The sequence below is a fragment of the Hyperolius riggenbachi genome, chromosome 10 (assembly GCF_040937935.1).
Source record: "Hyperolius riggenbachi isolate aHypRig1 chromosome 10, aHypRig1.pri, whole genome shotgun sequence".
NCBI lineage: Eukaryota > Metazoa > Chordata > Amphibia > Anura > Hyperoliidae > Hyperolius > Hyperolius riggenbachi.
The window spans coordinates 30,097,731-30,123,560 of record NC_090655.1 but is presented as its reverse complement, the minus strand read 5'-3'; the positions used below and the strand labels follow the sequence as shown (position 1 = coordinate 30,123,560).

Sequence of the window (25,830 nt, the reverse complement as noted above, 5' to 3'; positions counted from 1 at the left end):
CGGAGAGATTTAGAAGTGACTAAAGACACTCCCCATATAGACGCTGGCCAAGTTCTGCCTAACTTAACAGCACAGCTATACATCCTGCATCAAAGATACCTGACTACATCTAGGTAACCTAAAACGCACAGAGCAGTCCCTGATGTGTGCCCTAGGTGCCAGGCACCCGTACCTTCATTTCTACACTTAATATGGAAATGCCCCCCCCCCCAGTGGATGAATTCTGGAGGCAAGTCGTCAAATTCCTCCATGATAAAACGGGATGCCCTGTGTCTCAGAACCGGACTCAGTGCATCTTGGGTGTGTTTTCGGACGAGAGCCTCCGAGCTGATACAAAGAAATGTATGCGAGACCTTGTTTGCAGCAGGGCAGGACATTGCGATAAAGTGATTAAATCTGACAAAGTCGAAAGATCACTTCAAAGCTTGGAAACGCCACCATCCAAATCTGACCCGACTTAGAGCTGCCAATATGTCAGCCAACATTCCCCAGCAACGGTATCAGCATCTTGTTGAGACTATGGCAACAAGAATATCGGCTTTGATAAGAGGTAAAGGTGGACCAACTCGTTCTAAGAGGATGTCTCCAATTTTTTGGCCACTCTATGCATAACCCATATGTATTGTTTACTATTGTCATTAATAGGAATACTTTGCTATGATGCGGTTCTGCAATGGCTTCCTGTCAGAACTTATGTTCTATTTTTTTCATGACCAATAAAAAAAAACAAAAAACAGAACATACAACTGATACTCACCAGCTTGTTATAAAAGGACACAAAGCCATAACCCTTGGACTTTCCGGTGGCCATGTCCTTCACCACTCTGGCGTCACTGTGAGGAAGAGAGCAGAGCCTTATAAGTGCACGCAAAGGCGATGGCGCGTCAAATAAAAAAAAAACTAAAAGGAACCACACACACTGTATCGCCAGATTATTCTCCTCCAACTTCCCTTAAAACTTCAGTTACCCTTCATCTGACTCCCTGCTCAGATCTTACATAAATCATTAGATATCAATCATATCTAAGCACAGAATTCTAAGATAACACGTAATAAAACATGCAACCTAGCCATTACACTAGAAAAGAAAATCTCTGTGGCTAGTCTAGCACTCAGTCCTGGCTCACCATGCACTCACTAATATCAATGGCTGCAGTATATATAATTATATATCAAATATCAAAATGGAAAAAGAGGAAAAATAGGAATTAAAAGGCATACATGGCCTGTTAACAGATTTCTGTATTTTTCTTGCTCAATTCTTTACCACCATTTTGGAGTTTGGGCAGCTGTAAATTTTGAAAAATTGACATTTTCAGAAATTTTTTAAAGAGAGGCGAATGAAAAACTAAAGAACAATAGTTCAGCACACCAGTACAAAAAACAACAAAACTAACACAGAAATGTATCGCGTCATAGAAATCTGCACTGAATAGAGAATATACCAGTAGCAAATATAGAAGAATAAAATAGAAATAAGTAGTAAAAAAAATGATCTATAACTGACTCCAGTGTGCACAGTTCCTTGCAGTTAGCCTTCAAGAGAGTGTCCAAATATCAGCCATTCTGCAAAATAATCAGAATGCTATTATGTATAATGAGCTGGGGGAAGAGAACCTAAACACCCGGCACACAGTGTGGCCTGATCAGACATACAGCAATATAAGGCAGAATAATCAGCATTGTCAACGAATAACGACAAACCGATAGTGTGCAGCATGGCATTGGTCGATACGACCCCCCCACTCCCAGACAGGATCCATGCTGCCCATCTGCCCATACTTACCGGCTTCGGTGAAGTGTTTGTGCTTTCCCATCACACCACGGCTGAGAACATTTCCGTCACGCCGGGTGCCACACAGCGGGGATGAGATAACAGTTTGCCATTGAGAAGGTGGTCCCGGCATTTACTATGTTGTGCATCGGCTGCACAGGGGGGGGTGACCCAAGACCCCTCATCATGATCGGCTGCACAGCACCAATTTCTTGCAAACTTTCATTATTAAGCACATAGAAACAGTCACAATGCATTCCCAGGGTGGGCCAGATATTAATGCCATACTAACAAAGTGGATACGTTAATAGAAATGCCACAAATAAAAAAACCCCAAACATATTCAACTTTCCTGCAACAGACGTGAGAAAAGGAAGGGATGCACTGATACTTACGAGATTTTACCAAACGGTGCAAATGCCGACTTAATGTCGTCAGTGGTGATTTCTGGGCTCAGGTCTCCGACAAATACGTGGAAGTGGTCTGGAAAGGAAGAGGTTTAAACAGTCAGCATCGCAGAAGAAAAATCACTTTAAGAGGAGAGGGGGGGGGAAAAATCAACAACATTTGGAATCTACACAATACTGGGTGCTATAGTTGGAGGTACACACAGGTGCGGAACTCTCAGTGTCTCGAGATCATGAACAGGGAGGGATATTCTCAGATGATCAAAGAAGGGGGCAACGATTTCCACTGTCCAATGGACTTAAAGAGACTCTGAAGTCTTTTTTTTTTTAAATTTAGTCCTGTTTAGCATTTAATTCTAAGTGGATTCGCCGCATTCCCGCAGCAGAACAAGTGTTTTATAGCAGAGAAAGAGACCTGCAAAGTTCCACAACTCTGCAAATCGCAGATTCTGCTGCCCTGGGGAGGCAGAGCTTTGCACTGTAGCTCTGCCTCCTATGCAGACAATCTCCGCCTCTCCCCGCCCATCTCAGTGAAAGAAGACAGAGGGGCAGGGAGAGTCAGAGATTGGCGGAGAATGACAGGAGTAGAGGCAGAGCTACTACGTACAGCTCTACCTCTACCCGGAAATAGGATCTGCAGAGCCCAGGAACTTTGCTGGGCTATTTCTCTGTTATAAAACACTCATTCTGCCGCGGGAATGTGGCTATTCCACTTAGAATTTAATGCTAAACAGGACTAAATAAAAAAAAAACAGGTAAAAAAAAAAAAACACACATCAGAGTCTCTTTAAGAATCAGTAACGAATAGAGAAGTGCTTAAAAAATTGAGATAAATTAGAGGAAATACCAAGAGAGGCAGCCTAAACAGCACATGGACTGGTAAATGCTATCGGCCAGACTTTCTGTAAACCCCTGTTCTGCTGGAGGGGCCTGCAACAAAAAGGGATTAATAGCACCGTCATACAAAGAAGAGGAACTGTTGGCACATTGGAAGAGAAAGCTGTGCTACGAGAGCAGCACAGCAGCATACTTACTGGATGTGTCTTTCTTCTGACTGCTGGGAGTGGTGGCCCAATTCACCTTCACCTCCTGGGGAAGAGACAAGCACATGTCACCACATGGCAAAAATATACCAGTCTAGGACTTATCTTCCTGCTAAATCGCTATTCCCTGGACCACCCACTCCCCAACAAATAGTAAATAAACACGGGCGGAACAAAGTGAACCCGACCCAAAAGCTCAGGGCAAAAAATACATACTTGCCCCCTTACATACTCCTAAGAGTTCTGGTTCACCAATAGCTTACTGGGTAATCTGTAACTGAGTGTTTCAAGTCCTACCCCATATGGCCATATTAGTACATGCCATGAGAATAAACCAATCAGAAACCGTCTGTATGCACGTTGTATTAGCTTGGCTCTGTAATATTAACAAGCTGACATCATTGTTTTCCAGGGGTTCTGGAGGTGTGTTTAGCTATTAGGAACAAAGGGATGATTTGCATATTCAGCAGTGATGCATTGTGGGACACTTCAGAACTTACTAAAACTTTAATAATCGCAAATACCTTCTGTTTAAGAAGGCAATTTTCTGTTTTGCATAGCATTTTAGTAAGGAGGCTTTTTGGTCTCTTTCAGCCCCCTTACAGACTCCTAGGAATTCTGGTTCACTATGAACTTGCTAGGCAATCTGTGTCCTAAGAAGAGGGAAACTATCCTTAGAGGTTTCTCGCGTTGTCCTCGCTCTACGGACCCTCCTTAACATAGGGGCCCTTCTACTCTTCTGGAAAGATCGTGGCCTTGTTGCACAGCCACGCCTGCGAAGCAGCACTAGTGCTTGAAGAAGAGTGCAGCCCTGATCAGATTTTTTGACAAGCCCATGTTGGAAATCTTTGAGGGGTCTGTTAGTGGCAACGGGGGACCAGAGGAAACACAGGAAGCTTCGTCGGGATCCTGAGGCTTTCCTCCTCTTAGGCAAGTATGCTCTTCTGTACCCCAAGTTCACCTCTGGTAAACTTTTATGCACTTCAGGATGAGAGCAATTTTCACATATCAGCACTACTCCCATTCATTCCACAATAACTTTATTACTCCTTATACAGCTAAATGATGTACAGTATACACTGTTTTTTTTCAGGACAAATTAGGCGTTTAGTGTGTGAAAATATTGTTTCATTAATACCTTATTTTCTATGCATTTTAAAGGGAAATTAAGGTAAAAAATAGAAAACAAAACAAACTACACTATTGCTCTATTAAAGCTTTACAATAAACAGTGCTAACTAGAAGTTAAACCCACAAATTTTATTTGCTTATCCATCCTGGTTATTACAACATTGAGATTATGTTCCTAGCAAAATGTATGGTGACAATATTGTATTTGGAAATAAAGGTGTCTTCCTTTCTCATTGTACACCATCAATGATTACGAGACTTTATTTGCAAAAATAATAGTAATATACCCTCATGGCATGCATCTTTAAAAAGCCAAGTTCCTAAGCTAACAATACATGTTTTTTCTCTTATATTCTGATACTTTTTCTTTACACAGGTCTTTTATTTTTGTACAGAATATGTGAAAATGTTATTGCTTTTAATTCAGTTTGTGACTAAAGAGAATACACAAGACATGGGCCTCAACCCTAAAACTCTCTAAACTCCATTCTACAACTTATCAGGGTTATAATGTTACCACATATGTCTCTTGTAGTTTTGCTAAAACTTTCCCAAGTTTGATCATAATTTTTAAAATTACTTTTTTATATTTGAATTGAGTTTGTCCCTACCAATTTTTATGTGACGTATATGAAAGCTTTGAGACACACCAAAATGTATTGTACTGCTCGTCACGGTTAGAATGATACCACATGTGCCTCATTTAGTAACAAACTGGTGGTGCACTTTCCACAACTACACTGGACAAATCTATTTGTCTAGTTAGGCTTAAATGGTTTAAGTCCTGAATACGTCATCTCATCGTTAACAGTGCAGTATTTGTATAGCTCTAGCCCGGTCAAATTCAAGGCGCTTGAGAGCTGCACTGCTCAGTAGGCTACCCTGAAGCGTTAGGGACTCCATACTTCATAGGTAACTAGCTCCAGCCAGGATTCAAACCCTGGCCTCCTGTGTCAGGACCCTGCATGAGCACTAACAGAAGGTGCTGTCCACATGATTAGAGCTATTGTAGGCTTATGATATACTAACGCACAATCTTACCTCTGCACCAACATTTTAGCCACACTATAAACTTCTAAGAACTTTATGTATTAAAAAACAAGAGCCTAAAAAAGGGTTAACCGGTTTATTTTCATTATTCCCTGAGAGCCTCATCAGTCACAGAGTAGGATAACACTGCCCTGAGCCTAAATCTCCGTACAAATGTAGGCCTGAACGATTTTAGGAAAAAATTGAATTGAGCGATTTCTGTCCAAAATTACGATTTCGATTCGATTCACGATTTCCTTCAAATCAAGCTTTGTTCCCTACCTTTGTGCCTGTCCCCCCTCTGTCCCCGTCTCTCATTGTGCCCCCTTTGCCTCTTCATGCCTCCTCTGGGTCTCTCTCTTGCCTCCTTTGTGTCTCTGTGCCCACTCTGTCTCCTGTGTCTCTCTGTGCCCACGCTTTCTCTCTCTGTGCCTCCTCTGTCCCCCAAGTTGCATCAGTTCTGGACATAGCTTCAAGCACGAGTCCAGCGATGCCCGTCTATCCACTTTGCCTCCTGCAGGCTCTAATGCACGGCATACTTCCTGTATATCATGTGACATACAGGAACCCAAAGTTTTGCCAAGCACAAGAGGCGGCAGAGGGCGATAGAAGATGGAAGGTATGTCCAACGTTGCGGGCACTGGGACTTTGGGAAAGTTTGAGGGCGCTTCTTCAAACTTCCTCTTGTGGAAATGACGTGATCGCGATATTCGCCGCTTTGACGATTCTGAAATTGTGATCTTGGTGATCGCGATTTCGATTTAAATTCAATCTATCTTTCAGGCCTATACAAATGCTTGATTAAAGCGGACCTGAACTCTGAAATCTGCCAGAAGTCAATGCCCCAACATGACCATCATATCCTAATTTCACTTATTTCCAGACCAAAATCAAAATGAATTGGTCCAGAAGGAAAGATCTTGTTTGTGTGTGTGTGTGTGTGGGGCTGGGTTGCAGCAGTATGTAAATTGTCCGGAGCCCAGATTTGCCTATGAATGCATACTATGCATTCAAACCAGACTGAGGGCATGCCTAGCAGGAAATGAACCCTCTGATTCTTTAAGCTAATTACCCACTGGCAGATATGGTCAGATGGATCTTTTCCCAGATCCATCTGGCCGAATATGCAAGAGTAGTTTGTGGCGGCGGCAGTGAATGATCGCATAAGTGATCATTTACACAAACATGGCAAAACCTGCACAAGTCGCTGAGGATCTCAACGATCCTCAACAATACCCGGACATAGCAGTAGTTCAATAATGAAGGATCACCGCAGGCGGCGTTAAACATTTAACCCCTTGCCGACCGCCTAACGCAGATAGGCATCGGGAAGGTGGCAGCCCCATGACTGCATAACGTTGAAAGCGGTGGGTGGAGATTAGCGGGGATCATGCGTGCATCTGAGTCCACAGTCTGCCGGCAGCGATCGCAGCTAACAGACTGAAAAGAAAGAAAAAAAACAAACAAAAAAAACCCAGCCATTTATTTTCTTTACACAACGCTGCGATCTAATGCAGCGCTGTACTGGAGACAGCCCTGTCACTCGGTTGTCCCCTGGAGGGGAAAAACAAAGGATAGCTCGCATAGGCTGATGCCTATCAGGGGGTTAAAAAGGAGCCTGTGGTCCTTAAGTGGTTCATTTTTGTTAAACGATGTGCGATATTGCGGAAATAGTTTGTCATGCAAAATCGCTCACGGAAATAGTTTAGTGCATATGGGCCCTTAAAGTGAACCTTAAGCCAGAAAAAAAAAATGAGTTTTACTCACCTGGGGCTTCTACCAGCCCCCTGCAGCAGTCCTGTGCCCTCGAAGCCACTCACTAATCCTCTGGTCCCCCGCTGCCAGCTAGTTTCGTTTTTGCCGACAGGCCCGTCAGGAATGGCCACGCGTAGCTTTTTCCGCATTCCTGACTGTAATTAGCGCTATACAAAGATACGCGTTGCCGCATTACGAACGCATAGATATGCTGCAATGCGTATTTTTGTACGCGTTGTGTCCCGCAATAGTGCTAATTACGGTAGAGAATGCGGATAAAGCTACGCGTGGCCAGTCCTGACGGGCCCGTCGGCAAGAACGAAACTAGCTGGCAGCGGGGGACCAGAGGATTAGTGAGTGGCTGCGTGGGCACAGGACTGCTGCAGGGGGCTGGTAGAAGCCCCAGGTGAGTAAAACTTTTTTTTTCTGGCTTAACCGGTTCAGCGCCGCAGTGCCGAAAATCTCATGCATCCAAGCAACGTTCACCTCCCATTCATTCGCCTATAACTTTATTGCTACTTATCACAATGAATTGATCTATATCTTGTTTTTTCCGCCACCAATTAGGCTTTCTTTGGGGGGTACATTTTGCTAAGAGCCACTTTACTGTAAATGCATTTTAACAGGAAGAATAAGAAAAAAACGGAAAAAATTCATTATTTCTCAGTTTTTGGCCATTATAGTTTGAAATTAATATACGCTACCGTAATTAAAACTCATGTATTTTATTTGCCCATATGTCCCAGTTCTTACACCGTTTAAACGATGTCCCTATCACAATTTATGGTGCCGATATTTCATTTAGAAATAAAGGTGCATTTTTTCAATTTGCGTCCATCCCTATTTATAAGCTTATAATTTTAAATAATATAATAACATATTCTCTTGACATGCATAATTAAAAAGTTCAGACCCTTGGGTAACTATTTGTTGTTTTTTTTTTTTTTTATTGTATTTTTTTTAAATAAAAAAAGTGTATGTGGGTAATTTTTGGTGTGGGAGGGAAACTGCTAATTTTAAATGTAAAATTATATTTGTTTTTAATCAAAAATGTATGTGGGTGCAGTTTACTATTTGGCCACAAGATGGCCACAGTGAAAAAAGTCCTTGATGCGAATGATCTTGCATCCAGGAACTAAAATGCTGGGGAAAAGTTTCCTGGGGGCAGAAATACCGCGCTCTCTGGAGAGAAAGCGTCGGTATTTCTGTGGGAAAGTTAGATCGGTGAATGGGAATTATATTCCTATTCACTGATCGGGGGGTAGCGGCGGGTGCACACGCGGGCGCGCGCCCGATCGCGCGCACCACGCAGGGAAAGTAGCAGTGCCTATCTGGACGAGGAAACTCGTCCAGATAGGCCGAACTGGTTAAGGGTCACTTTAATTAAAAGGAACAGTCAATGCCAGTCTACATTTCCCTAATGTCTATAGCTCATCCCTGCTGTCTTTGATAAGATATCCAATTCCAACACAGAAAGAATAAAGAGAGCTCAAGTGACATGACTAACATACCCAACAGAATATCCAATTCTTGTTAGAGGCACACTGCTGAAGATACAAACAATATGGAGGTCGTGTGACAAGCCTACAGTGCACCCAATGCTTGATAAAGATGAGCCTGAATTCTGACTTTCCTTGCAAATATCCACTGATTTGAAACGGAGCAAATCTAGTCTAGTAGCTGCCAGTTTAATACTTGGCAACTGGTTAACGGGCTGAAAGCACACCTGAAGTGAGAGGGATATGGAGGCCGACATTTATTTCCATTTAATTAAAATTGCCTGGCTGTCCTGCTTATCCTCTGCCTCTAATACACTTAGGGCTAGTTCGCACTGGGCGGTTTTCCAGCGTTTGATTGCTGGCGATCAGCTAAATCGCTGGAAAAGCGCTACAGCAATGTATTTCAATGGTAGTGTTAACATCTGTGCGATTTGTGATTTTACAAAACGCAAATGCGGTGCAGGCAGAGTTTTTGAAGCGACTGCGCTTCCATGTTAAGTATGTAAGTGCCTCAAAATCGCTTTCCAAAAGTTGTGTGCAGCGTTGCTTGAGCGCTTTTCCCAGCATCCTTTTGCTAGAATACCCATAAAGCAGTAGCACTTCCTGTTTTTTACCCTTAAAGCAGTAGTGCTTCCAGTGACCTGTCATTTCCTGTTTGGGCAGAAAGCAAAGGGGAGAAAAGAGTAGAGTGCTGGAGAGACTTTTCTTCTGCTTCTGTCTTCTCTTCACTCCCCTCTCCTGTGCAACCCTCAAATGCGCTCTGGCTTTTATAACAAACGTGTGTCTGAACAGCCATTTACAGCTTTCAATACTTCCAACAACAAGGAGAAAGACAGTGTCACAACATTTTCAAATAAAAACTGCTGTCCAACAATCACAGGCTCAATCGCTAATCTCAAAAATCGCATTTTACTGAACACAAAATCGGTGCGGTAAAAAAATAAAAATAAATCACTAGGCGTTTGCCAGTGTGAGCTAGCCCTTAGCAAGAGACCCTGGACAAGCATGTATATTAGGTGCTCTGCCCCGATTAGCCACATGCTTGTTTTAGGAGTAGGATTCAGACTCTACTGCAGCCAAAGATCAGCAGAACTGCCAGGCAGCTGGTAATGTTAAAAAAAGAAATAAATATGGCAGCTTCCATATTCTTCTCACAAATTCCCTTTAATTGGGAATTCAAAGTTTAACCTCATTCTACCTGACAATAGGCACTGCAGAGTACAGTATAGGATAAAGGGATTGTGGCTGACATGGCTCTAGGATATAAATGTTTAGAATTCCAATCTCTAAAAGAAAAAGAATCAGCTGGTGGCAGATCTAGGATATAGCTGAAAGGTAATCCAACACCTAATAGCAGGAAACTGATGAGGTTACCAGCTGAATAACCCTAGGCTAGGCTGCATAGTCCTTCATAAAGACCACTGAAGCCAGAATGTGGCTAGAGGTGATGCTGGAGCCTACAGGACACAACTCAAGTCAGAACATGGATGCTACAAGTAGAATTTCCAATCTCCAATTGGCTGACCAAACGTAGATTTTCCTGCCAAGTCGATTAAAAACTATGGAACTTTCTCCCCCCCCCTCCCCCCCCATTAGGGTTTTCCCCTCCTTCAAGAAGGCCCTAAAAAAAAACCTCACCTTTTCACTCTGGCCTGCCCCCCTCCCCACCACTAGTGCTTTAAACCCGCAGCTGATCCCCTATATTGGTGCACACGCAGGTCCCTGGTGCTTGTTCACAGACAGAAGTGCAGCTCTGAAGAAAGGGGACTCAGTGGGCTCAGTTAAGATCTACTGAGGCAAGTATCTAACTTTTTTGTTTTTCCGAAATCACAGGTTTGCTTTAAAGGATACCTTAATATTTAAAAAATTACATCTATTGTGTGTGTGGGGAGTTGTGCAGATGCTTACCGCACCTCCCGTGCCCTGGCGTCACCCTCCGGTAATTGGACCTGTTCTTCACTCCTGGTCAGAGCAGCCAGTGCCCTCTGACCCGGACATACTACATACGTACAGCATGTCCGCTTGGGTGCCTTGTGAACTCCTCGGCGACCCCATGTCTTGTACGTCGCACTCCCATTACAAGCAGTATATCTGGGCCAGATAAGAACAGGGCCGATTACTGGAGAACAGATGGTGACGACGGGGCACTGGAGGTGCGGTAAGCATCTGCACAACACACACACAGTAGGAGTCATTTAAAAAAAAAATATTTTAAAGCACTAAAAGGTATCCTTTAAGCAGGCAGGGAACCCATGGCTGCATAGAGGTGTACTGCATCAAGCGACAGAACACTGGTGATTAGATCCGTTCTCAGTTTGATTTCTGGCGAAATCTGATCAAGGTGTAAAAGGAAGTAGAATGTACTGATTGATTTCCAATCAAGGAGTGCCAAGTATCGACCCATCTATGGCTAGCAATAGCAGACACCACATTGAAACCTGAAGCAATGCAGCGATTCTCCATGAACAGTTAGGAGCCCATGAGAGACACACATGACAGAGACTTACCTTTCCCATGATCTTCCTCCCATTCATAGCCGCCAGTGCAGCAGCTGCGTCTCTGTGTTCATAAAATTCCACAAAACAATAAGGGTCATTACTGGTATTCTGCTGGACAGATAGACCTGCAGATGCTGCCACTCTCCGACTGTCGGTCTGTAAGGGACAGGGGTGTATTAGATTCATATTCTGTACAATGTATTACATAGAGGCAACACACATTATTTTGTATTTACATAGCACAGACATCTTCCGCAGCACTGTGCAGAGTGTATAGTTTTGTCACTTCACTGTCCATATCTCCCTAATATCTAGGGCATATATGGCAAACTCCGGCCCACGGGCCAGATTTGGCCCTCAGAGCCATTAAATTTGGCCCTCAGAGCCATTAAATTTGGCCCTCAAGTGGTTTCCCCAGTTTGCATTGTGTTTGGCCCACTCTAGACCACCAGGGAAGCTATATTGGAGGAGAAAACCCTAGATCACCAGGGTAGCAATATGGGAGAGGGAGGGAGGGGGAACTAGACACCAGAAAACTTTAGAAAGGGAGGAAGGTGAAGAGTAGACATGGAGGTTAGCCCGGCGGCTAGCAGGCTATTCACGGAACTTCGCTCGGTTAACGGGCAGGGAATGATTGCGCGTGTATCTCCCGTTCCCTGGGAAACTGCCGCCCCAAGACTTGACGCCAATTGGCGTTGGGCGGTCCTGGGGCTGCCGCCGCGGTCACGCTCATTGGCGTGAGGCGGTCTTCAAGTAGTTAAAGGACAACTGAAGTGAGAGGGCTATGGAGGTTGCGATATTCATTTTATATTATTGCCTGGCTGTCCTGCTGATCCTCTGCCTCTAATAATTAGGGCCCATTCACACTTGAAAGTTTTGCGCGGGTGATTTTACTGTGATTAGCGTGGTGAAATCACTTTACACTCTCGCGATCGCTCCAGAATCGCGAGAACATGCTGCAGGCTACACGTTTTCAGATTGCCGGTAATCGCAAAACACCCATGACCGGCGGCAATGAGATCACTTGCATGTGGTTACAATTGTGGTAGTGCTTTAAAGAGTGCTTCGGCGATTAGCAGGAATCACCTGCTAATCGCCCTATTGCAAATGGGCCCTTTTAGCCATAGACCCCAAACAAGCACATCCAGATCAGACGTTTCATAAAATATTGTCAGTTCTGACAAGATTAGATGCATGCTTGTTTCTGTTTTGTGATTCAGATGCTACTGCAGCCAAATAGATCAGCAGGGCTGCCAGGCAACTGCTCTAGTTTAAAAGGTAATAAATATGGCAGCCTACATATTTTTCTCACTTCAGTTGCCCTTTAAGATTCTTATCTCTTCACACAGCTCTGCTCTGGCTGCCATCAGCACTCGCAAGACGTTCCTTTCATAGTTTTCCGAAGTACTATAAGTACCTCTGGTAGAGCTAGAAGGTAAATCAGACAATAAGAAAGTTGATACTTTTTGATTTTGGGGGTTACTTACATCATTAATCATTTTACAGCTTTTACACGGTCCAATCTGACTGAAGAGCTGGAGTATGAGAATTTCCGTGACATCCCTGGAGAGGTTGCCCACATACCTGCAGAGGAAGGAAGACATTTCAGGCTTCATGCTCTAAAATTACATTTTGAGGTTATTTTTAATCCCACAGTCCCCGAACCAATTAAAGGAATAAATTGCGTAAAAAGGTTGGCAAAAATCAAGTCAAATTAATAGGCAATTCAGCCCTTCTAATAAATGAAATCCCAACTAAAGGCACAAATGTCTTCTTAGCAGGAACTCGGCTGAAAAGCTTCTTCATACTATGAAAAAAAGTTCTGTAATTAGTATTAAACTGTAGTGAGAGGTATATGGAGGCTGCCATATTTGTTTCCATTTAAGCTATACCAGTTACCTGGCTATCCTGCTGATCCTCTGAATACTTTCAGCCATAGGCCCTGAACAAGCATGCAGCATATCAGGCGTTTCTGACAATTTTGACAGATATGACAAGATTAGCTGCATGCTTGTTTCTGGTGTTATTCAGCCACTTCTTCAGCCCAATAGACCAGCAGAGCTGCCAGGCAACTGGTATTGCTTAAACGGAAATAAATATGGCAGCCTCCATATACCTCTCACTACAGTTCTCCTTTAAAGTGTGAAGTAGTATTTCCTGCGCTGCTTAACACTGAATGGCAAATGATAATGTCCTCAGGTGCTGCTCCAAACGCTGGGTGGCGCCAACAATCTATGCAAAATGGAGAAAAGGAACAGGAGCGCCTCTCTGGTGCATTAACGTTTTAATTATAAATTCAAGCGCATTAAAATTACACTTACAGTGTGTAAAAGGAAGTAAAGCGTATCTTAAAGCCTGCCTGTAGATCCCCTCCTGGCTCTCTCGCTTGGCCAGAGCGAGCAGCGCGATGTTGAGTCGGGTCTGGTGGGCGGAGCTTCGCTACGCTGTTGCCGTCTGGCGTCACGACGCGTTTCGGCGTTGACCACGCCTTTGTCAGGTGACGTGACGGCAAGAAGAGACTGATACTTATTCCTCCCAATGTGGGAGGATACACTGTGCGGGGAGTGGATTCGTCCCCTTCATTAGTGTGCACATGAACGGCGATACTCCCATTATGGGAGGGGAAGCTGTACGGGGAATGGGTTCATCCCCTTCATAAATATGCATAAGAACGGCTTGTCTGAATGATTATATGACCCATAGTACGGGGCTGGGTATTCTAAATCCCAGTCTTGCTGTGTTTACACAGCTAGCGGTGTCTGTCAATTAAAACATTTTATATGTATATAAGAGGATATTTTTTCTTCTAGTAAATAGTGAAATTAAAATTAAATCACGGTAAATAAAAATGATAAAGTGCTAAATTTTGTTACAGCTCTAGCGGAATTCTATAAAACTTATACATGATAATAAGAAAAATTTTTTGGTTTTAGAAAATTGTTCTCCACCCTCCCCACCCACCCTACCTTACCCCCCTTTCCTCACTTTAATCCCCCAACACCCTTTCCCCTATTCCCAAATTCCTCCCCCCCTCCCCCCCCCTTTTTTTCCACCATCATATCATTGTCCTAAATTCTACAGCTGAGCCCAGGTTCACTTCTGGCTCCTTGGCCTTCCCTAGGACACCCTAACATATCAGTACCCCCATTACCATGGGGATTTCGTATCCCCAGATAGGTCCCTACATGGGACCACCCCTTAATAGGACCACCAACAGGCCACTGGATCTCGGGTAAAGCAAGCCCCCTCCCATTTGGTCCAGTTTAGGTGCCCAATAACACCAAGGTGTGGGGAGACATCCAAGATATGAATTGGGTCCTCTCCACACTAGACTCCTATTTCCTTTACCCCTATAATTAAATTCTAAGGGTACAAGACCTCATCCCATTTCTATCGTAAGCGACCCTTTTGGCCGCATATGTGCGACACTACACCGTCCCCGTACATTGCGGGGGGATTCAGGGGAAACTATATTAGGTTTGCAGTCCCCCCTCCATATAAGTCCACGACATATCCACCCATTATAACTAGTATAAACATCACAGCACCACGAGTCTGAACCCTGGAAAATCTGGACCTAAAATTTGTACCAGTTGCCCTAACAGCAGAGTCTAATGACAGCTACTTATGAAGTGTTATGAGTTTACACTATTTTTACAAATTTTATAAACCAAAAAAATTTTCTTATCATCATGTATAAAGCTGGCCACTAACGGTCCAATTTCTAGTGAAAAATCGTTCGAGCGATCAGAAATTCTGATCGGATTGGTTGTAAGTAATCTCCATTGGTGGACACAATCGATTATGAACGAGTGAAAAAAATGTCGCCCGAATGAATTTTCGTCGAACGAAAATTTGGATTTTCTTGGTGGTCGTGATAGATAGGAAGCAATGATTGGTTAGTTGATGGTGTAGTGAACGATTTTTCGTCCGATCAGAATTTCTGATCGCTCGAACGATTTTTCGCTAGAAATTGGACCGTTAGTGGCCAGCTTAAGTTTTATAGAATTCCGCTAGAGCTGTAACAAAATTTAGCACTTTGTATCATTTTTATTTCCCGTGATTTAATTTTAATTTCACTATTTACTAGAAGAAAAAATATCCTTTTATATACATATAAAATGTTTTAATTGACAGACACCGCTAGCTGTGTAAACACAGCAAGACGGGGATTTAGAATACCCAGCCCCGTACTATGGGTCATATAATCATTCAGACAAGCCGTTCTTATGCATATTTATGAAGGGGATGAACCCATTCCCCGTACAGCTTCCCCTCCCATAATGGGAGTATCGCCGTTCATGTGCACACTAATGAAGGGGACGAATCCACTCCCCGCACAGTATCTCCTCCCACATTGGGAGGAATAAGTATCAGTCTCTTCTTGCCGTCACGTCACGTGACGAAGGCGTGGTCAACGCCAAGACGCGTCGTGACGTCAGACGGCAACAGCGTAGCGAAGCTCCGCCCACCAGACCCGACTCCACATCGCAACATCGCGCTGCTCGCTCTGGCCAAGCGAGAGAGCCAGGAGGGGATCTACAGGCAGGCTTTAAGATACGCTTTACTTCCTTTTACACACTGTAAGTGTAATTTTAATGCGCTTGAATTTATAATTAAAACGTTAATGCACCAGAGAGGCGCTCCTGTTCCTTTTCTCCTTTAAAGTGTACCTGTCACAAAGGGAAGACAAGACACAGAGGATTTATATTGCATTTTTCTCCTAGTGGACTCAAAGCACCAGAGCTACAGCCACTAGGGCGCGCTCTATAGACAGTAGCAGTGTTCGCAGTTATGCCTAAGGTCTCCTTACTGAGAGTCAGGGAGGAAATTTCAACGCACTGAAACACCTTAGGGCCCCTTCACACTGAGGCGGTGCTGTATTTTTACTGCAACCCCACCGCCGTGCAATGAAAGTCTAGGGAGACTTTCATACTGCGACGTTACGACGCAACTATTGACTAGTGAAATTTTTGCCGCATCCCCGAAGCAGGCTCAAAACTACGTTAATGATGCAGCGATCTGTGTCGGCTCGGAAGCCATGTTAGTCTATGGCGATGCATAGATTTTTTTCTGCCCGTTTTTGATGGTGCGAAGCGGTGTTTCGGGTATGGTGCACTGCATTGCTGGTTTCTGGTGTGAAACCAGCCTCAGATGTACTCACTGGTGCAGGATCTGGTGAACTAGACCATGATGAACAAAAAAAAGGAAAGGATCATCTGCAAACTTGAATGGAGTACATAAAAGCCTCTTCTTCAGTGGCTGGATAATGTGCTGGTTAGGAGCTTTGCTTCTGACACAGGAGACCAGGGTTAAAATCTCGGCTGGTTGTCTTTATTCAAAAAATCCACACACAGGACACAGACATCCACAGGATCAAACCATCACGTATCAGGCTCAAGAAGTGCCCTTAGTTACTATGACTAAGGGCACATCTTGAGCCCGATACGCGTCAGTTTAATCCTGTGGATGTCTATGCTCTGTGTGTGGACAAAGAACGGTGCAACCGTTTGAAACGGCGTCCGTTGTGTGGGCAGACCTGGTTGTAATGGGGACCCATCCTACTGCTGCTTGAGGTCCTCGGCACCTGCATGCATCAAAGAGCTTACAATACTTGAAAGCTATAGTTACATCCTGGAAGCTGCCGGATGTCCAGAGCTATGTTTATTCACAGTTGTTAACGCGAATAAAATCCTGCATTAAAAAAAAACAACAAAAAAAAGCCGGTGCTGGTCATCTTTTGTTGGTTCGATACAGCAATACATCACCAGTCCGACTGGCGCGAGCCCCAGGGTCCCTGCAGTCTCTCACTTCTTCCGGCGTCTTCACTTCCTGTCCCGTCCTGTGAGAAAGCGAAGTTAAAGAGAATCTGAAGCCAGATTAAAAATGGCTTGTTAGCTTATATTCAGCAGAGGCATGTTTGCCCCTGCTAAAACGCCGCTATCCCGCAGCATAACGTGTGGTCTTTACCCCCCAAATCCCCTCCGTGGTGCCCTTTCGTGTGAGGCAGGGCTATGAGCTGCAGCCTGCCTCACAGGCGTCTGTCAGCCGCAGATCTCGGCCTCTCCCCCGCCCCTCTCAGTCTTCCTTCGCTGAGAGGGGCGGGGGAGAGGCGGAGATCCGCCGCTGACAGACGTGAGTGAGGCAGGGCTGCAGCTCATAGCTCTGCCTCACACGGAAGCGCACAGGGGCAGCACGGAGGGGATTTGAGGGGTAAAGACCCCTCGTTATGCCGCGGGATAGCTGCGTTTTAGCAGGGGCAAACATGCCTCTGCTGAATATAAGCTAAAAAGCCATTTTTAATCTGGCTTCAGATTCTCTTTAAAACAGTAGAGGGCGCTCTACTATTTTAACTTTCTGCGTGTGACAGGAAGTGAAGCGAAGATGGAGGTGTACGCTGGAAGAAATGAGACTGCGGGGACCCGGGGACTTGCGCCGGCGGACAGGTAATGTATTGCTGCAGGCTGGGGAAGCAGGGGCGGCGAGCAGGCGGCAGTTCCACAGGTTCTTAATCGATTTCATACTGAAATTGGTTCAAATCTATTTGCAGTGTATGGGCAGCCATTAGATCCATCAGATTTGATCAGAGAAGGATCTATCTGTTGGTCGATTTGGTGGCAATCGACCAGTGTATGGCTGCCTTTAGTTAGATCAGACTTTTCATTTGAAACAAAACATCTGCATGAGCATTGTGTCCTTAAGAGGTCAGCACACATTTAAATCAAGCTTTATAACAGCAGACCAGGCTACTGAGACCAATAAAAAAAGTAAAGACTGAACATGTTTAAATGTGGAAAAACAATCAACTCTAAGAGCCAACCATTTGTTGCTTGACAGCAAATGCAGAATCAACAGTGAAGACATTAAGATGAGTGCCAAGTCTTATTCCTGTGGTACAATGAGAACCACTTGCTGTATAGCTCTCCAGCCTCTCCACTGTCATTACAGATCATTCTGGGAGAAGTTCAGGGAACAGCTGCAATTGGTGTATAATGGGGAGACACTTCACCAGACAATTTGGAACTTCTATACAACGTAGAGACTACCTAGACTAAAAAAGACAAAGCGTGTCTTGACAGGCTGTCAGGGCCTGAGCCCACTAATGCAGCTGCAATCCACTTTTCAGCAACACACCAATGTAACAAATGCAGAAAAGCGGACACAACTGCTTTAGTATTACAGCTTGTGGGTGTCAGGCTTAAATACTTACCTAATCAGCTATAATCCCTCCCAGCAGGTGATCGCACCGCCCCCTTAGAATTGCAGCCTGGCAACATATTTTCTAATGGTACATACACACGGGCTACAACTGTCGCCGCAAGGTTGCCCGTGTGTATGAGGCGCGCACCCCGAACCGTCGCTACTCAGACCTGTGGCCAATCGCCGGCAACAGCTGTCGCCGCAACTGTCGTTAGTCCGCCACGCGTACCGCGTGTGTATGCGGACCAGCGACAGCAACCACATACACAATGTACGGAGCTCCCGGGGGTGGGGGGGAATTGGTGGAACTTTCGGCGACAGCTTCCACCGCATCTCTGTACCTCTGTGCGCCGTGTGTACGGCTGTTGCAGAGGGACCTGGCAACTGTCGCTGCCTTTTTTTTGTCTCTTGTCTCTGAGATTTGTAACTCGTGTGTACTCAGCATAAATCTCAGTCGAGACTATGACCATGCCCATCCGTGTTGCTGTAGCTCAGCCCGACTTTATTAGTGGCTACCAAACTGGATGTGGGCATGGCAACGCAGGCGGAGGATTCGGAACAGCTTCAGCAGACAGATCAGGTTGACAAGCGATATCAGACCAATGTTGTTACCAGGGAGGTTGCCTTGTACACTCAATCTTCCTGGACAACTAAATATACTCTACTGACATCTGAAGGAATGCTACCACTAGCTTCAATTATGAATTTCTTGAAAATGTTATCAAATTCATTGTCTCTGTCTAAAATTTCAGTGCTGTGTGCAGGGGGCGAAATGGAGAAACTCTCTTCTACAGAGGTTCCCTATCCTTCAAATTATAGTAGAGTATCAATGACCCCGCAAGGAAGGCCTAGATTTATTAAAAAATTAGTTTGCTTGGAGGTGACCAAAGTTTTCAGCCCTCACCTAGTTCATATTAGACCACAAGAGAAGCTTAAAGGACACCTGAAGTGAGAGGCATATGGAGGCTGCCATACTTATTTCCTTTTAAGCAATACCAGTTGCCTGGCAGTTGTGATGATCATTTGCATCTAATACTTTTAGCCATAGACTAGGGGTCCCCAAACGGTTTGGGTCGAGGGCTGGGTCACCATACTTCAGACTGCTGGGGGGTGGAGTATACATGAAATGATGTAGAAGTCTTTGCGGGTCAGACAGTGAAGCATACGCAGGTGACAACTTGCAGCCCAATTGGACAGCAGTGTCACCTGACGTGGAATTTAGAAACCAGCGAATTATTGCTTTCTGGCTTCATTCTATATGCAGACCACCAATATTTAAAGATGTAGTTGACCGCATCTATAATACATTTTGTGTGAGGGGGGGCCGGTAAAAAAAAAAACAACTCAGGGGGGCACATTCGGCCCGCGGGCCTTAGTTTGAGGACCACTGCTATAGACACTAAACAAGCATGAAGCAGATCAGGTGTTCCTGACATTTTAGTCAAATCTGACGAGATTAGCTGCATGCGCGTTTCAGGTGTGATTCAGACACTACTGAGGCCAAATAGACCAGCAGAGCTGCCAGGCAACTGGTGTTTAATAGGAAATAAATATGGCAGCATCCAGATATTTATCGCTTCAGGTTCCCTTTAAAGATGACTGAATTTGCAGTGCAATTACAGTGGTGTGCATGCCTGACACAGCAATAAATAAGGCACAGAAGTACAGAATCCCTGTACACTGAATTTGAATAACACAGGCATGATGGTGTAACACCATGGAATTCAGGAACATGATTGAACACCGGGGATAAGTTGCACTGTGTGTGCACAGCACTAATTGTCAGGAATTTTTCTGGAGAGGACTATCAACATCCTCGATCCCTACACCGGTCATGCGGACACAACAGCCCTGTAAACACAGATGCATGTCAAGGATCAGGACCCGATCCCTTTGGCAACATTGTACGTCCGATGGGGTACAGAGGAGTGCCCAGAAAATGATGGAATGGGGCCCTAGAAAATATAGCAGTTTTTGCCCACTGCTGATGGCCCGCTGGCTTTTTCGGTAAGATTTGGTGGGGGCTAGCATTCACCAGGCCCCTGCACTTTCTCCAGGTCCTAAGAAACTGCCCAGGATTGCCTTGTGGATGATCCAGCTCTGGGAGGGCCAGCACAAGAAGTGTCACAGAGCAGGTGTGCGTGAGTGGGGAGAACAATGCCCTCAGGCAGCACCTGGCCGACTTGTTCTGCCAGGTGAACTATTCAGTAAAGAGTTCAAGGCAAGACTCCCTAACACTGCAGGGTGGCCTCTTGAGTACGCTCTTAGGGGCTGCAGCTCTTGAGCGCTTTGAGTCTGACAGGAGAAAAGCGCTATATAAATGTTCAGATTATTATTACTGACACACCAACAGGGACTGGGGGTGCTGCAGTCACACCAGATCTGATATATGATCCACTGTGCGAATCCACTTTTGTTTCGATATCCAGTGTTGTCAAGCAGCAACAAATGCATAGCTTAATATCCATAGGGCCAATCTTGGGACAAGCCAATTCACCAGTTTTTGGAATATGGGAGGAAACCCATGTAAATGTCATGCAAACTCCATGCAGACAGTGAACAAGCAAATCAAACTCAAGAAAGTCCAGCACTGCAAAATGACAATGCTAACCAATTAACTGCTGGGCTGCTTGCCATAGGACAAGATCCACAGAGAATATTCCCCAAGCTGAGAGGTTTGGAGAATAAAGCTATTAAAGGCTGGACTCAAAGTTACGTGTATAATAATAATGGCAGTATTTGTATAGCGCCTTTCTCCTGTCGGACTCAAAGCGCTTGCGAGGCAGCCACTAGAGCGCACTCAGTAGGCAGTAGCAGTGTTAGGGAGTCTTGCCCAATGAACTCCTTACTGAATTACTGGCTTACTGAACAGGCAGAGCCGAGATTCGAACCCAGGTCTCCCATGTCAGAGGCAGAGCCCTTAACCAGTACACCATCCAGCCACTGTAAATAGGTATAATTCTTTATTTATATGCTGGTGAGCTATATATAAAAGACTAACTCGCAGAATGACAGGACAAATATTGACACTGGTGCCAGATCCGGGTACACAAAGATCAGTCAAAGAAATCCATTGTGAAACTAACATATGGGAACCAATGCTACAAAAATTACTAACCATCATTGCAGACATACTGCACAAAAGAAGAGGCGTGTGCTCGGACCAAGCAAGCACCTGACTTAAGTGGACCTGAACTCTTGCACAGGACAAAAGGAATACACAGAGAAATGCACCCTGTAAGTATTGAGTGAGTTCAACCTGTCTAATCCCCCCTCATCTCTAAGCACAAGTTGTAATTTGATCCCTGAGCTGTGTCAGCTGACTGCCATGCCAAAGACCTCATTTGTAAGCACAGGATGTTAACATTATGTCTGCTTCCATGAAAGCAGGAAGTAGATACACTATAGATTTATTGCAGGACCAGCTGTAACAAATAAATGTTTTTTCTTTTAAGGTTATTATACTGTTGCTTATCTTTTAGAGCAGAGAGGAAGTTCTGAGTTCAGGTCGACTAGGCGATTTTTCTGGGAATTTTTTTTTCACGATATCGCGTAACATTTAACAAAAAAATTTAAACGTTTCACAATGCACGCCACCCGCAGCGATTGTTCTTTTTGGAACTACCGTCATGTTGGATTAAATTGCGGAGGATCGTTCCAATCCTCATTGTCTTTAGAGGATTTTGACGCAATAGTGCAAACGATCGTTTCTTTCCACCGCCACTTGCAGAGTAGGCCAGATGGCCCGAGGAACGATCATTTGTCAGTGGAGATCGCAAATCCATCTGGCTGTCAATACTGAGCTTTATAATGGCTGCAGAAATGTCTATTGACAAAATTTGAAGGCACAGCATGTGCTGCCTGGTGTCGTCCAGCCCCCCCCCCCCCCCCCCCCCCCCCCCCATTGGTATTGTCGCTCCCAAGTCAGGCAGTTTGCAGCTGGATATAAATTCACAATAAAAGTAGGCAATCTTTTCTTTGGGGGGCAACCATGGACACATCCGGTAATGAGATGTAAACTATTTTGCATGGAAACATAGCAGGTATAGTTAGCTTTGGCACTGCATATTCTGGCAAGCAGATGCAATTTGCACAAGCTGGGCCTTTAAATTTTGTTAATAGACATTTCTGTAGCCATTATAAGGTGCTTGCTTGGTCCGAGCACTCACCTGTTTCTTCCACAGTAATCATTACAGACATGCATACTGCTCAACCTTGTCACTTCACATTTGTACAAAATGTGCACCTCTACAACATTATTAACATATACCCAGAGGCTGGTACCCCATTGTTACACAGCAGGGGTAGGGAACCTATGGCTCGGGAGCCAGATGTGGCTCTTTTGATGGCTACATCTGGCTCACAGACAAATCAGTAGGTGTTGATTCACTAAGCTACACTGCTCAAGCAGTGCAGCTTAGTGTGACAGCGCAAGTAAAATGATCAAAGTAGGCACGCTAAACTACTAGCTTACTTGCGCTCCCCTCAAAACTTATGGCTGCTCCAACTGTCCCACCCTGGACCCTGTCAGATCTAGTGACTTTGTAGTATGAGATCCCCGCACTTTGATTGGCCTAATAAGCGGTCTGTCACTTGACAGGCAGCCTATTAGGCCACAGCGCGGGGATCTCATTCTACAAAGTGAATCAACCCCCCAAGTCAGCTAGCTAATTGTACAAGCTGTTAGTCAGTATTTCTCCTGTCTGGCTCTTGGGGGAAATTGCTGATGCTGCTGAAACCCAAGAGAAGACGTGTCTGACACTTCCGCTGCCCAGAGGATCAACTGTGTACACATCACCATGGCAACAGGAACGTGAACCCTCTGCTGCGCATGTGCACCATCCCAATTTGAAACATATTGCATTCAAAATATGTGGCATTTATGACTTTCTCAGCCAAAAAGGTTCCTGACCCCTGTTATATGGGGACAACAAGATTTCTGAACCCTCCCACTTAGGGGAAACCTCGATGCTTGCATTTTACTTTCAGAAGGAATGACCAGTGTCTGGAACCTACTGCCCAAGGGTTAAGTAGTGCCCACCACCTTACCAACACACAGGAAAACCCAGACACAGAGCCCAGCACCTTACTTTCACCTATTGGCACTGTACTACCATATGGAGATTTGCACTGCTCAGTACCTTGTTCATAGGTGGACAGCCATAACAGGCAGCGCTCTCACTCTAGAGCCCAGCCAGCACCCTGCTTTCATCCAGGCACACACAGCACCTTTCTTTTACTCAGGAGCACCCAGAGTCCACGTCCTACTTTTACTCAGGGGCACCCAGAGCCTGGAACCCTGCTATCACCTGAGGTACCTTGCAATCACCCAGAGCCTGACACCCTGTTACCACCCAAGGGTACCCAGAGCCCAGTACCCTGCAACCGCCCAGGGATACCCAGAGGCTAGCACCCTGCTTATCAGCCAGAGGTACCCAGAGCCCAGCACCTTGTTCCCACCCAGGAGTACCCAGAGCCCGGCACCCTGCTACCACTCAGGGGTACCCAGAACCTGGCACCCTGCTACCACTCAGGGGTACCCAGAGCCCAGCACCGTTACCACCCAGGAGTACCCAGAGCATGGCACCCTGAAACCAACCAGTACCCAGAGCCCGCACCCTGAAACCAACCAGTACCCAGAGCCCGGGCACCCTGCAACCAACCAGGAGTACCCAGAGCCTGGCACCCTGCTACCACTCAGGGGTACCCAGAGCCTGGCACCCTGCTACCAACCAGGAGTACCCAGAGCCTGGCACCCTGCTACCACTCAGGGGTACCCAGAGCCTGGCACCTGCTACCACTCAGGGGTACCCAGAGCCCAGCACCCTACTATTACCCAGAGCCCAGCACCTTGTTCCCACCCAGGAGTACCCAGAGCCTGGCACCCTGCAACCAACCAGTACCCAGAGCCCGGCACCCTGCTACCACTCAGGGGTACCCAGAGCCCAGCACCTTGTTCCCACCCAGGAGTACCCAGAGCCTGGCACCCTGCAACCAACCAGTACCCAGAGCCCGGCACCCTGCTACCACTCAGGGGTACCCAGAGCCCAGCACCTTGTTCCCACCCAGGAGTACCCAGAGCCCGGCACCCTGAAACCAACCAGTACCCAGAGCCTGGCACCCTGCTACCAACCAGGAGTACCCAGAGCCTGGCACCCTGCTACCACTTAGGGGTACCTAGAGCCCGGCACCCTGTTACCACCCAGAGCCCGGCACCATACCACCCAGGGGTACCCAGAGCATGGCACCCTGCTATCACTTAGAGGTACCCAGAGCCCGGCACCCTGCTACCACTCAGGGGTACCCAGAGCTCGGCACCCTGCTATTACCCAGAGCCTAGCACCCTGCAATCACCCAGGGGCATCCAGAGCCCAGCACCATACCGTCAGGGGTACCCAGAGCCTGATGTTGCAGGTTGCGAAGTTAAAGGGAACCTTAACTGAGAGGGATATGGATGTTTCCTTTTAAACAATACCAGTTGCCTGGCAGTCCTGCTCATCATTGGCTGTAGTAGTGGCTGAATCACACACCTGAAACGTGCATGCAGCTAATCCAGTCTGACTCCAGTCAGAGCACTTGATCTGCATGCTAGTTCAGGGGCTGTGGCTAAAAGTATTAGGAGTTACAGGATCAGCAGGAGAGTCAGGCAACTGGTATTATTTTAAAAGGAAAAATACATATCCTCAGTTTAGGTTCCCTTTAAAGCTGTTGATGGCTATTATGGGGTTAATTTATGACCTGCATGACTTTGTACATGCTCAGTGGCATTTGTATGCTATTCTGTCGGGTATGCTGAAATGTTGGAACACACAATTAAAAAACCAACATACACCACACAATTATGAATTGCCAGACACCCTGCTAACACCAGCCGCACATGCTCGGTAGTATTTATATGCTGTGTTGATAGGTATGCTGATATGTTGGAACACCGGCTGCCTGCGATCACACCTCACACACAGGCGGCGACACGCGCAGGCCGGCACGGTACGCGCATCGCTCGGGTGCGCCCAAGACGCGCGCTAGTCACGCAGGCTACTCACAGGGTGCGGGGCTGTCCATCGTCGTCCATGACGGCCGGGAGATACGGAAATTCCCGGTGCGGGAAATGTGGAGCAGCTCCGTCCGGGACGGAGAAAATGGCGGCTACGGCGGCTTCCAGTGTGAGAGATGCCGCCCACTGCGCATGCGCCGCTCGCTCCCGACACCTGGCAAAGCTACGTCACCTGAGCCACAGGCGCGCCTTCGACTGCGGACACGAGCCTCGCGAACAGCGCCCCTTGCTGGTGAGAGAAGAGAACCTTGTCTTCACTTTTAGTTACACACGTTATTTATACACACATACACTAACATACACTCAATAGTTCACAGCTCCTAAATAACATATGCCACACAATGTACCTCACAACTCATGTACACCACATGCCACACAATGTACCTCACATTTCCTATACACCATATGCCAAACAATATACCTCACATCTCCTATACACC

The 25,830-nt window shown here is 45.8% G+C and overlaps 1 protein-coding gene across 2 annotated transcripts in view; it reads right to left on the bottom strand.

Moving 5' to 3' along the window:
• TIAL1 (TIA1 cytotoxic granule associated RNA binding protein like 1) overlaps positions 1-25,830 on the bottom strand; it is a 76,933-nt gene that overhangs the window by 12,115 nt on the left and 38,988 nt on the right. The window contains exons 1-6 of one of the 2 annotated variants that reach the window (XM_068256806.1): positions 25,380-25,527; positions 12,624-12,720; positions 11,146-11,292; positions 3,216-3,270; positions 2,170-2,257; positions 758-833 (exon numbers count right to left, since the gene is read on the bottom strand). In XM_068256806.1, the coding sequence (XP_068112907.1) occupies positions 758-833; positions 2,170-2,257; positions 3,216-3,270; positions 11,146-11,292; positions 12,624-12,720; positions 25,380-25,408 (492 nt within the window). In that variant the 5' untranslated portion in view covers positions 25,409-25,527. Of the gene's footprint in view, positions 1-757; positions 834-2,169; positions 2,258-3,215; positions 3,271-11,145; positions 11,293-12,623; positions 12,721-25,379; positions 25,528-25,830 lie in introns of those variants that run through there. The other variant, XM_068256807.1, reaches the window with a different exon arrangement.